This window comes from Anopheles nili, chromosome 2 (genome assembly GCF_943737925.1).
Source record: "Anopheles nili chromosome 2, idAnoNiliSN_F5_01, whole genome shotgun sequence".
Taxonomy (NCBI): Eukaryota; Metazoa; Arthropoda; class Insecta; order Diptera; family Culicidae; genus Anopheles; species Anopheles nili.
Window position 1 is genome coordinate 45,866,364 of NC_071291.1, and position 15,943 is coordinate 45,882,306.

At 45.8% G+C, this 15,943-nt stretch overlaps 2 protein-coding genes across 2 annotated transcripts; one reads left to right on the forward strand and one right to left on the reverse strand.

Moving 5' to 3' along the window:
- The first annotated feature begins 2,728 nt into the window (after positions 1-2,728).
- Positions 2,729-3,484, forward strand: LOC128724122 (VID27-like protein). Its single transcript, XM_053817890.1, has 2 exons — positions 2,729-3,176; positions 3,330-3,484. The coding sequence occupies exons 1-2, from the start codon at positions 2,729-2,731 to the stop codon at positions 3,482-3,484; spliced, it is 603 nt and encodes a 200-aa protein (XP_053673865.1).
- Positions 3,485-10,757: 7,273 nt separating this feature from the next.
- On the reverse strand, positions 10,758-15,066 carry LOC128730331 (peroxisomal carnitine O-octanoyltransferase). Its single transcript, XM_053823373.1, has 3 exons — positions 14,674-15,066; positions 11,646-12,572; positions 10,758-11,562 (listed from the first exon to the last, which is right to left on the reverse strand). Exons 1-3 carry the CDS (start codon positions 14,923-14,925, stop codon positions 10,882-10,884), a joined length of 1,860 nt encoding a protein of 619 aa, XP_053679348.1. The 5' UTR covers positions 14,926-15,066; the 3' UTR covers positions 10,758-10,881.
- Positions 15,067-15,943: the final 877 nt, after the last annotated feature.

Below are 15,943 nucleotides of genomic sequence, written 5' to 3' on the forward strand. Positions count from 1 at the left end.
AGCTTTCGCAAAAATCCACTACAAGCGTTCGCGGATGGCTCTTCAGGTATACCTGATTGCAACGGAACGCCCCGTAACGGCAAGGATAAAGATAAAGAAATTCTCCTAAAACAATCGCCGCTATTCCCTTCGATGCGTGCAACATCCAACAGCTTGTTCGCGCATAAACGGTCAACTGCATTTCCTAGTCTTTAATACCTGTGCTTGTTTGGGTGCGTGTGTTTGAGTGGGTTCGTGAGGAGGTTTTTTTTTCTTATTCCTATCGCCCCAGCACGCCAATCATAACCACCGTCCGTGGGATCGCTGGGTCGCTCTAAATGTCTTGGCATTTGACGTTGATGTGATTCCGTCCGTAAACCGTAACGTAATGGCCGCACACTCGGCAGCGATGGAAGCCGCCACCATTGCCGGCTGTGGCAGGGTTTGACTCCAAAAGCGGAGCAAAGAACTGTATAAATGTCCGACGCTTTCACGATCGCCATTACTCTCCACACCGCGGGGCATTATGGGTGATTCATTCGCCCGTTCGTCGCCGTGGCTCGTTTATCATGGCGTATATATGTGTATGATTCGTTTTTTTTTCCTTCTTCTTTCCCTCCTTTATTTGCCACGGCCCTTTGCCGAGGCTTGATTTCAGTGCCATCGAATTTCCCGGACCGACGGGGAACCGAGCGGAAAATGGCGTCGGTTTCGTGCGCTGACGGCAGTTGCTTTCAATTGAGTTCTGCTGAGTTGATATATGTTTGGATGTGACACATGCTGCCACTGCCCAATGTCGGTGGCTCTTCGTGTGTCACCTGCTCGCCGCAACGAGTCCTGGTTAGTTGCGAGTAAATGCATGCACCACCACGTGGCCAAGGCAAGCAATGAGCACATCCGGACTCAGCCAGCCGGACTTAAACACCTTTTTTAGCACATCACGCACAACACGGACTGGTAAGTGGTTTAGGTTGAGTCTGGTTTTTGTTTTTTTTGTTTCACCCTGCAGCTTGTCAGAATATTTTTGCATCGCAATAAATACATGCAGCCAGAATTACACCGAAACGGCATATGCACACCAGGAACACCCTGCTTCTTTCGACCTTGAGAGTCGGGCTTCTACAGCACCGCCGGCATTCATATTCCTTAAAAATTAATTTATTTTCCCACTGTCACACACCACCGTGTACGTACGCCACCATTGCGGTTGCCTCGGTTGGCTATCAAGGAATGGTTTCATAAATTATACCGCTCACCTTCTGGTCAGCACGACGTTTGCCGTCGGCTTGCCCGCTGGCAAACTGCAATCGATCATGCTGTAAGGCGGGGAGCGAAAAAACATAAGCTTTCATGCTAGGCTATTTTGTTTCCATCAAACGTCTTTAATCTTGACGTGTTTGCCAGGTAATCCGTAACCGAGTGGTGTTGGGCGGTTGCATGCGCGTTTGAGGGAAATGGAAATGCTTCTTTTATGTGGGGCGTATAACAAAGCACATAAACCAGGATCATGCTATCTAGCAGTCATGCATTGTTTCCATCTGGAATTATTCGTGTTTTTTTGCTGTTGTTGTTAAAAGTCTCGTCTTGCGGTGAAACAATCGTTTTATCATATTCAACGAATGTTCAAGCTTATCGAGCTTCATAGGACTTTACTACGAGCTGTATTATTTATGTTTTCTTTATATAACGTCTCAAAACCGAGATATTGTTGATAACATCAAGCTTTTATTTCATGGTGAAAAATTCAAACTGCAACGAACTGCTGTGTACTATTAAATCTACACCACACGCCTGGCTGGCAGCGAGCCTTCGTGTTCTATGCTGAGATTCAAACAATATTCATCAAGGTTTTGATTTGTTGTAACATCCTAACTCGTACAACAATTCTGTTCTTTTATTAAGGTTTGCCGCGTTAAAGTTTTCTTTGACTTGCAGCTTTCTTTTCGTACGAAGGATGCTCAATCAAGTATTGAGCCAAAATCCATCATATGTTCAAATCAATACGAACAGCAATTCCTTCCAGATTTATAAATATTACAAAATTAATAAAAAGAGAAAAAAATTAAGATGTAAAATACTTTCCAAAAATTAATTTCAAAAAAACTTTTTACAACACATCCTTAAAACATTGAACAGTCAGGAAAACAAACTAAACTGATCAAAATATTGAATTACGAAGAGAAAATGACAAATAAAAAACAAATATATAAACATTCACGCTACTAAACCATTATTATTGCATTCAACTATTTTAACACCTACCCTGTACCACGAGTTCCTAGTATACAACAACGTAGTTTACGCTAGTGTCTTCTAAATTACAAACAATAAAACTGAAACAGTTCAAGGCGTTTCAACTGGCTAAAACACGATCATCAAGAAGCACTGATAAACTCCATTTGCCATAGGGTTACTTAGAGGTGGTAAAGCTCGTATGAAGCACGCTCGTGGCCACAATCAGTGCAGCTTTACGCCGGGGATTTAGTTTATCTTTCCTACCGCGTGGAATTTGCGCACTTATCACAACTGCCGTTTGATAAATTCTTTCGGCTCATTATAACGAAATTAGTGATTGCTTATCACTTAACCCGCACAAATTAGTGCCAATATATAACCGCTCAAAGGGGTGCTAGAAAAAAATCCTTCCAAAATCGTATAAAAGGATTACAAATAGTCGCTGCTTGGCATAAAACAGTTATACTTGGAACGATCGGCCGTGTGATATTTCTTCGCTGCTGGAATAATGAAGATGTTGAACTCAGTTGCGCTCTTCGCAATCTTGATCGGCTCCGTCCTGGGTGGACCGATTTCGATGAGCAACAACAATATCGGCGACATTGTGAAAGTTGACGTGGATGCAGAAGTGGACATCAGGAGTGAGATCAACGTGGAGCTTGTGAATGTTATTGCGGAGCTGTTGGTGGAACTTCGTGATGTAAACGTAAACACCTGCTCGAGATCCAGCGAGGAAACTAGAGAGAGAACTAGTGAGGAAACTGGAGAGAGAACTAGTGAGGAAACTAGTGAGGAAACTAGTGAGGAAACTAGTGAGGAAACTAGTGAGGAAACTAGCGAAGAGACTAGCGAAGAGACTAGCGAAGAGACTAGCGAAGAGACTAACGAAGAAACTAGCGAAGAAACCAGCGAAGAGACTAGCGAAGAAACCAGCGAAGAAGCCAGCAACGAAACACCAACAGGTACGCCGCCGATTACTACGGTCCAACCCGGAACCTCAACTACCGTTGATATCGGAAGCACCACGGGGTCCGATTTTACCACAACTTTTGACTCCGGTATCACGACAACCCCTGGCTCCGAATTTACGACAACTTTTTCTCCTGAACTCATAGCAAACGCGGAATCTTACCAAAAGCTCGTGCGAACGTTGGCAGAAACGAAACCCAAGGGCTACGATGCACCCGGCTTGACCAAGGATCAAAAGGAGCAGCTCTGGCGCCAGCACGTGGAAAAGCTCGTGCAGCAGCACATGGCCAATCGAAAGTAGTGCAGAACACGATATTCGCGATCGATAAGCCAGCGGCAAGGTGTTGTAGCTAGTCACACAAATATGCGGCATGAATGTTTGTCTGCTTGTTTTCTGCGTGATCAATAAATACTTATAAATCTAATTTGAGACCATAATACGGAGCTTTTGATGTTTTGTTTTTTGCTCAATGAAACAATGAACAAAACAATTATTCATTTCATATTTCAGGACATCTGATTTTTGGCGAAATTTTATCCAGCCAGCTCGACCCATAGAGCACATGAAAACAGGGTTCTTTACCGCACGTGTCTCGTAATGCGCCTAGCTCGGCTGTAATTGATGAGATGCAATATTTCGAACGCATATCCTTTCGTCAGAATGGCCGACCTTCCCCGCCGTTTGTCGGGCATCGTACGCCCCAATAGATTTGTGGTTCAGTCATCATATTTCATGCGACACGTTGCACGTTCTGTCCCGAATCTCAGAACCTCTCGAGCGCTTGACCATCGTTGAAAGCTCGGCACAAGCTTTCTTAGCGTCCGGATGCAGCTGCATCCTCGCCACGGCCGCTCATTTGTCAAAGGATATTTGTGTGCGGTTTCGCCGTAACACGGCCATTCCCGGACATCCGGCGACCGGCGTTTGGGGGGACGAAAACTAGAGAGCGGAAACTATTTCAAAACACCAGCGAAACCCGCCCAAGCAACGGTTGTGGTTGTGGTTTACGGACACGAACACGGTTCTCGCTTGATTCGTGCCTGCGCCCAAAGCCCGGGCGCCCTTTATTAATCCACACTATTATCGATGGCGGCGTATGGAACGGCCTGTTGCGCCGGTTCTGGTTGCTTCGACTGCTGCAGCATCGATATCAGCTGCTCAAACTGCTTCCCGCTGAAGCCGAACATCGAGGAACTATCGTCGGAACTGTCGTCGGAACTGGCGCTTGACTCCGAGCTGGCGGAAGTGTGCCGGTTCGAGGTGAGCTTCTTCATCGCACGCTCGAACCCATCGTACGTGTTGCCCTTGATGATGTTCCCGATTCGGGCTCCAAAACCGTGCCCCATCTGGTTGAGATCAGGCAACCCACCGAATCCGGGCACTGGTGAACCGGTCCCCAGGAGGACGACCGCAAGGACGATTGTTAACGCGAGGACGATTGCTACCTTCATCTCGAGAGACTGATCAATCGTAACTAACTGCCAGCGCCGGAAGCCATCAACGCAATAAGCTGCGTCGTACGCCTCGAGACCATATTTTTATGGTCGCGAAGAGGCGATTTCTGGACCGCGATAGCTAATCGATTCGCACCGGAAGCCTCAGATGCCAACACCGTGCCGCCAACGCGCTATCTAATCTCGGCCACGCTCGAGCTGAATTTGATTTGTAAATCCGTCCCTAGCCCGTCGACGGATACACTTTTCCACACTCCCAAAGCACCCTTCAGGGCTGCTGAAGGCACGTCAAAATGCTTCCCCAACACCATCGCCCACGTCAGTTTTCTAGCGACAGCCGGATCAATCGGTTTCGCACGACGCCAGGAATTCTTCTTGGCGCCACATCCAACCTGTGAGTGACAGAGCTGACACACGGATAGCGCCCGATAGATAGCGCCAGCAAGAACAATGATACTAGGGCACTGGGCACCCTCAGTGTTCGGGCTGATGCTCTCGTGCTTCTTCTTGACGGCCATCGGACGTGTGACGGCCTCTAGAGATGCGCTCACGGGGCTATTAGGCAGCTCTGGGCTGGGGCTCGTTGACGGTCGAGAAACTAACGGACCGATCAGTATCAGAGACAGCATCGTCGGGGACATTATCAGCATCAGTGTGAACGTGAACACCACCATCCGAACGAACGTCTCCGTCGAACTGCTGCAAGTGTTGCTCTGTGCTCTGAACGAATATGGCGACTACGGAATCACGACGACCGACCTTGAGAAGGCGTTGGCAGGGTACGTGAAGCGGGTACGAGGCCACGGCAACCGATAGGAACTGTTTTTGGGACCCGAGCTGCTCCCGATGCTGGCGAAGAAATTCGGACGAAGGATTTAATTATTTGTAAACACATAAATTAAATTGAATTATGGTAATGAAAAATAATGAATATTTTTTAATTAAACCTTATGTTTCATTGAAAACGCCTGCGACAATTACCAATAAATTTTTCATTCCACCGCCCGGGTTGGGCCCCTCCGCCGGATGCACACAAAAACAGACCCATTGCCGGAACCCAGTAGGCCGGGGTCTGTCGTCAAGCCGGCAGCCCGCTCGAAGAGCTGGAATCGATTCGGGCGACACAATTACACCCATTGAAAACAAAATTAAAATAACGGCGGCATCCGCCGCGAATCCACCGCGGACTATTTCCGTCCCACGACCCTGTGGGGGGGAGGGGGTGTTATAGAGGAAGCCCAGGCGGGGGGGTGGAAGTACGCCCGCAAACAAAAACAAACAGCAATAAACAAACAAATAAACACCGCCCAACGAGGGCCGAGGGCGACAGGCGGCGAAAGGTTTCGATTGTTTTTTTTTTCTTCCATCCCACTTGCGTAGTGCGTGCGTCGGGAAATCGGTGGGAAATGATGGTTTATGTAGAAGGAAATTAATTTGCGTCTTTTTGTGTCCACGGCCAAAGCGTGCGTGTGTTTTTGTCATCTCGCCGCTGGTATTTTATCCACCTGATACTATCATCGCTTGCGAGAAAAACAAAACGGGAACAGGTGAAACGGAAGCGCCGTGGGCCGGAATCCGGAAAACCCGGTTGCATTGGGTCGCGATAATTTCCTCTTCTTTTTTTTTTTTGTTCGCTCTTCATTTTCCCTTTGTCATGGATGCATCCAACAATTATTCGTTCGGCAAACGTGCGTGCTTTTTTATTCCTTTTTGGGACCGAATTCACCTTGTATTTGCCCAGCCCAGCCAGTGACTCGTCGACCAAATGGCATGATTTGTCGAACCGGACCGGATGACACAGAGATTCGGAGGAACGACAGCAACAAAAAAAAGCGGCACACTTACACACAACCATGCATGTTTCATGGGAAATTAAATCTCTAGAGGGTGGTACGCCTCTTTCGGTACTGCTACGATGCTACTGCTTATTCGATAAACCGCTGAATATAATTTGATCGGTTGGAAAATATTACAGGGATGAGCAAAAAAAATTTGATACAGCAGTCCTGTTCCGGAATCAGGATTCTCGACCAAAAAACTATAACAAAATTCACGGAACTGGTCGCAAGATTTTTGTGGTGTTTTTGCTGGCCGGCCACAAACACCGAAAGCTGTAGATTTTAACATTTTGGGCTGTGAGATTTACTGTAGTTTACAGTAATTAATACATTCACATGGAAAAGGTTAGAAAAAAAGGTTCAAACGTAGTTTACAAGCGTGCATGATCATTGGGCGGGTATTGTTTAATTTTACATAAATTTATCGACAAGCGCTGAATAGTTTTTATCTTCTTTTCCGGCTTCCACGCGTATTGAGATTTCACCAAAAATACCACCACATTCATCGGTGTTATTTTGCATAATTTGCATTATTTCTTTTATGGTCATCGTTAGCTATTGGGGTAACAAATTTCATTATTCATCCTTATTTTAATGCACAATAAATGAAAAACTCTAACAACTCCCCTTTCTATGCTTCCTATGATGGACGAAACATAAGTCAATCCACGTGCAATAAACAAACAAAATGTGTATTTTACATCATTTAATTTTCATGACAACCATTGCTTAGAGTTAATTTTCTATTGTATAATCTCAAACGCTTACGACACATTTTACTTTGACTTTTCAAGCGATAATTAAGCTCTCTGAATAAAAAAATACTTCTAACATCCATAGATCAGCTAAATGTTGCTGAGCCGTTCGTGGCATGAAACCGATCCGATGGCTTCAGCCTCCCCCTGATTTGATCGCTCGTTGTGTAACCGAATTGGATGGTTAGTTCAATCACGTTTCTAGACCGATATCGATAGCTTTCCCAAAACATAATGACCGTTGCCAATGTGACGTAAGCTGCTGTTGTGTATCAGGTTCGTTGCCACGATAACAGGCTAAGATGAACCCATCACCAAGGTTACGCACATTATCTATTAGAGCTCCCTATCGGATTGCATAACGATGGACGAGTGTATGCATATGTGCACAGACATCAAGCATGACAATATCAGAAGATAACTCGATGGAGATTATACTCCTTTAAGGTCCGAAGGTGACATAATGACACGGAAATGAGAATGCACAAACTACTGCAGAAATAAAAAGCTCTGCCCTTTTAGACTAAACCCGAAGAATATAAAAGAGCCTCCTGGCTACTCGCTTTGAAGCATTCATTCAAAATGTACGGTCGTGTGACGATTCCCATCCTGCTGGGAAGCATCTTCCTCTCCATGGTAATTGCATCCGGTGACACTGTTAACATATCGAACAACACTATCGGTGATCTCGTCAACGTAAACGTCAACGTGACGGCGAACATTCAAAACGAAATCAATCAAGACTACGTCAACATCCTGGCCTTGATACTATCATCGACGGGGGATGTAGAATTACTACGAAAGCTCCACCAGGCCTCCGATAATACCGTCTCAACAACAGCCGGATCGCCAAGTTCGATCGAGAAAGCGGCGCAACCTGATCAAAAGGAGGAAATCAACATCGAAGATGCTCTTAAAAAGCTCTTTCCCAAGCTGATAAATAAGCAATAAATCGATTATCGGCTCCATGCTGCGGGGTTTATTGAGTTTTTTTTAACGAAACATCTTTATTCCGAAATCTTCCAACGCCTTCAAGTCTGTGTTGGAGTGTTTATTCCCGTAGATCCATAGCCTACTCCTCTCCACGGTGCTGCTGTTGACAACACGCACATTGCCTACTTCGGGAAGAACAAGGACTCTAGCGTGTTCAGAACCTCGCGGAGTTTCTGACGCAGCGATTCCAGCGTATCCTCGATGCGTTCGTTCAACGCATCGGACAGATCGATCACACCCTCGTTTTCGATCACCTCATACACGATGTCCTCGAGAAGCTTCCACGGAATAGCCTGGTACGTTTCATCGGCCAAATAATCGATCACCTGGTTGATCAGAGCGCGAATCTCATCGTCCAGCGCAATCAGATCTTCGAACAGCTCAAACTCGTAGTCAACGATCTTGCGCAGCTCGACCTTGGCAGCCGCTAACGCCTCGAGCAGTTTTGCCTCCAGTTCTGGGGTGAAATCGAATGATCCTTCCTTCTCCAGCACCTCACCGACCATCACCTCCACGACGTCCATCGGTACGGAATTGATCATCACGTCAACCGCATAATCCAGATAATCGTGCACCTTGCTGACGACCACCGCATCCGCAGCGTCCAGTCCTGCAGCGGTGATGGCGATGTCTTCCAAGGCATACTTCAAATTGGCGCGTACTTCCTCGTTCTTCTTCTCCAGCTGCGCGTTTAGACCCTCCGAGAACTCGAAACGACCACCGTTGCTCAGCAACTCCTTGGCCAGCTCCTGCAGCAGCTCCGGTGGATAGGTGGCCTGCACAGTGCGGAACACGGTCACGAATGTGTCGTAAACCAGGTCAAGCGTTTCCTCCGGTAAATCTGCGCGAGCCAGCACAGACCGCGAGATTGGCGTGGCTAGGCAGCAGCTGCTGGCCACGAGCAGCAACAGAACCGTTTGCGACTTCATCATTGTTGAATTCGGACTGCTTCCTCTTGGACTACGTGTGGCATTGGGCACTCTGGAGGCTTTTATATGGGCTGCAACAGTTCTTATCTTTGCAACTGTCGAAGATACCGAGAGCCGTGTGATGAAAGGCAACCTCTGCGTGAATCAATTTCCTGCGAGAGCAGATGAGCCCAAATTAGCATTCGGTCTTATCAGCGTTCGGTGCAGCAAACCGGTCCGGTGAATCATCTTTTCACCAATCACGTGCATTTCTATTAGAATAATCATCTTCATCGGTCATTGTTATATCACATCCGAACGCCTTGTACGAGATAGAACGCGCTATCAACTCGATGTCAAGGCACATTCGAAGACTTTTTATCTCAATGACAAATTGCGATTCGCGGGGTGGCCGGGTGACATTGTTCCTGATTTAGACTAGGCTTATGCTACTGGCAAATCGGAGTACACATGATCCTGCAACAGCTTCTCACGGAAGCGAAAAGCTTCTCAAGAAACGGGAGGAAAATGTTCTCAGATTCAGAACAGGAAAGGATAGGAAAATGGCATGAAAAGAGATACTAAATGGATGATTTTAGTCTATTCTTTGTGCAAAGTAGCGTTTACATTCATTTCCGTCATTTAAAATCATTCGCAATCATCAAAATTTGTAGAGCCTTTCATTATTGGTCATCAATACACAAAATACCACTACTTTCGTCTAGTTGTCTATTAAAATATCTCCGCCACCGTATAAATTTTACCGTCAACATTATTGTTTAAAATTTACTATTTTTCAACGTATCTAAATATTTACACCAACAAGCGAAACGATAATAAAGTGCGTTGAAGGCGCTGATTAAATTGTGTTTGCAGTAATCTACAATAATTCACAAGACACAAAAATACCATTAAATATGTGTTTTATGTTGATATTCTTAAACCTGAGATAATAGCAATAGAAATCTAGCAATATATGGCTTACAAATCAAGCTGTTAATTACCAGTTTGAGTATGATTCACATACAACAATCATAATTAAACCCACAATGGTTACTGTTTGAAAAGAATCAATGTGGATCTAATTTATAATAGAGGCCTCGAACAAAGTTGACGAAAAACCCTTATTTTTTCACAGAATACCTAGTAAGTAATTTGAAGCAAAACTTGCTAGGAAATAATGCAAATTTACATACTGTACATCTCATATACAGTGGAATTGATACTCACGGTACTTTTAAAACAGGATCTTCAAGTAAGTTTATTTTGTTTAGTTAAGTGTCCATTTATACCAAAACATGGATAAAGACCAATCCATTAAATTATAAGCTATGATGCAATATTGTTTTTCTACGGCAATAACGCCTTCAACATATTCCACTGAAATGTCGCTGTCAGTTTCCCGGCACTCATCATCAGATGCTGGTTTGCACGTAATCGGCCTCATACTGGTCACTTTTAAATTGGAGATGCTACCAGGAAAACGCAAAACATCGGTCCGAAACTAATTTCAACATGGCACAACAAAACGTGTGAAGCTTTGCTATTTAGCGAAGTTCGACCATTTCTCATCATCAGAATAAACATTTTCCAAAGAACGTAGTGTAACTGAATGTGATGGTTTATTTCCCCCACGGCCAAAAGCCAATATTCGTTCGGATAATAAAACTTTACGTACCCTTCTCCCGTTTACGTTTAACGTACAAAACAGAAATCTATAACCAAATTGTACCACATGCAAATGCTGCATTAAAGCTTGTTGCCCATATCACCGCTCTCTAGCAGAGTTTTCAGATCCAGCATGACCTGATGGAATGTTTGCTGAAACTTGTGGCAGCTAGTAACCGTACTGTCGCGGTACGCCGAAAAGATGCCCCATACGCTCTCCTCCAGCATGGTGTAGAAACACCCGTATCCGTCCATGCACATCGGTGCCACAAACCCGCAGTTGATCGTGTAGCCAAGAGTGCTCGTTGAGAGTATAAAGTTGCCACCGCCTCCACTCTTGTTGTACAGTGGATCGTCGTACAGCTCCGGAATAGGCATTCCGTTGTCGTAAGCCGCACACCAAAGCCCAAACAAATGCCGATCGATCCCATTGCCCTTGCGGGCTTCGTTCATAAGTTCCATCTGGCGTTTGGCGGCCGCCTTAAATAGTTTAGCAGTTTCGACATTATTCCCACCGGATGATTCCATCGCCTCTATGAAATTGACCGCTTCGATGCTACACGATCGGCATGTTTCCGTGCGTCCTTTGTAAAACTGCCGCATCATAGCCGTTTCGTAGGTGGGGGCGTACGATCCGTGGAGTCGATAGTACGTCAACAGCAGCGCCGTTTGTACGTACGCATCCGGGTGTACTTTGTGCTTTTTCATAAACGCCTTGCCATAATCTTGAAACTGATCCATGGAAACCAGCACGCTGTTTCGCTGCAAAATAGAGAGAGCAAAAAAAGCATCCTTGTCAGCATATCGTTATGCTCTTTTTTATGTACGAGATGGCTAAACAATACCATATCACAGGCAACCTTCTCCATGCGATCGATTTCCTGCCGTAGCGAGTCATCCAAATCAAACACTACTTCTTCGGGAAGGTTTAAATTAGCCGGCGGGACACTCCAGTCCGGTATTCCTTCCTCTGCAATGCTCATCATCACATACAAGCTGATGGATATTGAGATGGACCCGTCGTAGCAGCAGTGCTCGCCGTAACAACCCATCTTTCCGTTCTTGAACGCGATCGTACCGCAGCTTTTGTCCGCCCACTTCGATCGTACATCACCAGTCAAAGCAAGCTGTGCCAGATCCGAGAAACTGTCCGGGCAATGTGTGTCCAATATCAAGAGAGCGACGGCTTGCTCGATGTCACGCAGCGAGTCCTTATTACGTGCCGATAGTTCCATCAAATGCGTCCGGTTGCGAGCCCACGTGGTGCGATCGTCGTTCGTGAGCACCGGAACACCGGCATGCGTGACCGTCTCACTCTCTACCTTCACCTGAAGCTGCTGCAATGCGAAAAGAAAGTCCTGCGGACTCAACGGATCTCCCTTAGCGTCCAGCCCAGGCACCTTGAAGATGCGTCCGCCGTAAAGCACGATGATATGCGACGCGCAAGGGCCTTCCTTTTCCGTTCGGAAGTGACTTTCGACTTTGTCCATTTCGAGCCCCGGAATGCGGACGGTATTGTACAACCGGCGGTATAAATCGGAAGAGAAAACCATCTGCTTGTCCGGGGTAGCGACAGGCCGTAGCCGTTCCGTGCGCAACAGCTTCCAAAACACCATGTTATGGTACAAGCAAACGGCGGGTCCCTTCAGAAAGTTCTCCGGTATCGACTCCAGTCCGACGGTATCTAACAGCAGCGGTTGCACCATGATGCAGTAAGGAATCAGCGACATGCGCAACGTGCAGTATGCATAATCTTCCCACCATTTATCCACCTGAAGTGCAGAGAGATAGAGAGAGGCCATTATTAAAATTTAATAAATTTGAGTATAAATTGATTATTTGATTGTTAACACTCGTTAAGATTGAAAACCATTAAATTGTTTTATTTTTCATGTATTACTGACAGTCCGTTAGCTGGTAATATAAATTAATTGTTCAATATATCTTCGAAATAAAACACGAGCCCACAACAGCTAAATAAAGCGCAAACAATCCCGATTCCTTTTAGGTTATATTTTCATCTGATCATCAGTGAACCAACCTCGATAAACAACTTATTCTTAAATCGATAGCAAGCGACAGTAGGATTACAGCGGTTGGGGAGCTTTGAGCTTGAGGAAATGTTCACGAACGGCATCACGCAGTTCGGCACCAAAATGCGGTCGTCCTTCTTGCGCGTCGCTCAGAGCAGCCTGCACCTGTTCACGCAGCCTCGATGGAAGCTTCGACAGGAAGTTCTCAAAGTGGGACTGCTTCAGCTTGTGGAAGTGCTCCTGCAGCTTCGTGCGTAGCTCTTCATCAGCATGCGGAACCTCCCCGTTGTTGATCCAATTCATGATGAGGGTATCCACTTGTTCGCGCAGTTCCGGCGTCAGCAGACCCAGGAACTCGCCGTATTTCTGCTCGGCAAATGCCCGGAAACGCTGGTTCTCCTGCAGCTGAGTCAGAAGCTGCTGGCGTACGAGCTCGAAGAACACCGGGGACGGTTTCTCACGGTTGCGGATGGCGTTCTCCAGTTCCACGCGGATGTTCTCCGGTACCAGCGCTAGGTACTCGCGCAACTTTTCGCGCAGTTCCGAATCGTCCGGACGGGGACGAGCCGACACTCCAATGGCCACAACGGCGAGCACGACGATGCAAGCTAGCTTCATAGTTGATTCTCTGTCTACCGAACTATACTGTGTTCTTTAAACTACTCGAGGTAGCTTCTTTTATACTAAAAAACACCTCGCTTTCTATCTCTCAAAACAAACATTTCCATTAGATAAATTATCTTGTCTTGTCGTTGTATCTACCCACGCTCTCGTATTTCCGGCTATGAATCATGGCTGAAAAACAAAGCACGTAAACGCATTGTTCATCTTGTTTGCAAACGTCTACATGCTCCGTAATGTTTGGTTTTTCCAGAATCACCTGCCTGCAAACAGATACAAGCGTTCGTATATGGCTCGTATCAGCAACAACAGGTGTTGATGATTATCTAATTTCTTATCGAACCGATGGGCAACTTCCCACACTCACTGGGGCCATTGGGTTCTATGGATCAAAAATTGCTTGATGCCTCGGAAGGCACAGTTCCAAAGCGTCAATCAAAATGTGCTATATTCTATCCTGGATCTTTGCCGTAGTCCTGGTCCTGTGCGGCATGGCAAGCACGCAGGACATAAACATCGATAGTTCCGAGGTCACCATTTTCGATTGTTTGGAAAAAGTGGATTTTAAACAAGCGATGGATTCCCTCTTCCCAACCGAGTGCCAACAGCCATTTGACGATTTTCTTCCTTCGCAAGCGAACATCGTTCGATTTTTGGATCAATTCGACGAGGACATTCAACTGCAAGCGCAGGTCGCGCTGAAGCACGCCTTCGTCAAGATGCTGCGAGCCGACGACGAAGCGAGTGAACTCTCCAGTGGTCAGGGAGAGCTAGCATCCAGCCGAATCCCGGAAGGCATCCCGATCGATCTTAAGCAAGACATCCTGCGTAACATACTACATGGGCACCGTTTTCGGCCACCGCCATTGCTACGTGCCAGGCTGTACAGCTTCCGAAGTCTGCTGCTCCGTCAACAGAACTACGCTGCCGTCTTCTGGATCGATCGGTTGCTCCAACTCTCGGACGTCCGTCGACGGACAGTTGCATACAAGGGCCCCATCGTGGACGATGGTGATTGAACTTTACACCCCACGGAACACGGTGCAGTGGTGTTGGTGTTGGTTTTCCATTCCAGCACCCCCTTTTATCTTTGACGCTTGAATAAATACGCCGAAAAATATATGGCGCTCGGGTGTGCCTGAGATAATGACGCGAAACAAATGCATGATTCTGTTGGTTTTTTTTTTCGTGCCATGCCGCAATGACAACGCAATCTTACCCAATTTTTTTCGCACGCTGCCTTCTCCTCCAGAATCTTCTGCAACTGTGCTCCAACGCCCTTGCGGAAGGTCTCGATGATTTGTTTCGTATTTTCCAGCTCCGCGGCCGTCCCGAACGGCTTCACTGACTCCAAGTAGCGCTTGAGCGTGTGGTCCAGCTTGGGCAGAGGTAATCGAGGGCAGCTCTCATCGTAACAAAACGTGCTCTCACTGCTTCCCTCCGGAAGGTAGTAGATGCTTTCACGATTCATCGTTGATCGATCGTTTTGGAGGTATTTGATCACGTCTCGTTTCTGTCGCTACGTCCTTAAACACTCCACGCAACCTTTCCGCAATGATGTTGTATACACGCGTGGTACAACGACCCCGATTGACTAGCGGTTGTCTGCGGTTGTACTACTACTTTCTGGTCCGCACGATTTATCAATCAACGTGCACGGGTGTGACCCAGCGATCAACGCACTCAAACGCCTTAACCCACAAACGAACGCAATTGAACTTTGAAACGAATGAAAGGGAAACAAAACAGCCCACAATATAGGTGTTGGAGGAGGGGGAATAGTAGATTATTCTTCTTTTTCTCCGTGAGGTCGTAGAGGAGTCCTACTTTTTTGGACTCCTTTCACTAACCGGGTATGGTTTTATCTGAATATGGCTCAAAATTTAAAATCTCGTCAACAATAAAACAGATAAAAGAGCTGAGTACGTATCGTTTTTTTAACGGTTTTCTTCTAAAACCTCGCAAGTTTCCATTTAAAACACTCAAAGCGTGTAGAAAGCTATTCGAATAATTGATTGTTCCGTGCTATTACATGAAGCGCAAATTTCGTACACAACTAAGATCCTACACGATTATTACATATCGGAATTCATATCTACTATTTAACAAATTTCATGTTTCTGTTTTAAAAGAACTCATTAAACTTTACTCTTCATTTTAGAATTACACAAATCTACCGACCAAAACAAGCACAAACACACAAATTTACTTTCTCACAACATGTGTCACATTGACATCAACCATTTGTGTTTACATTTTTGCCTTTGACAATGGTTTGCCGTTACAAATAATGAAAACTTGTTCATTCATTTAAAATAATATTGCTTTATCTAAATAATCTCCCTCATCTTTGTGATATGTTAGATGGTTTATGAGTTTGTACAATATATCTGGATGATAGATCTGGTACAGACACGTACCAATTGACCCGATTAACGTGTATTATCTGGAGCTAATGATTCTTCGAACCGTCCGAGGATTTCGGTGGA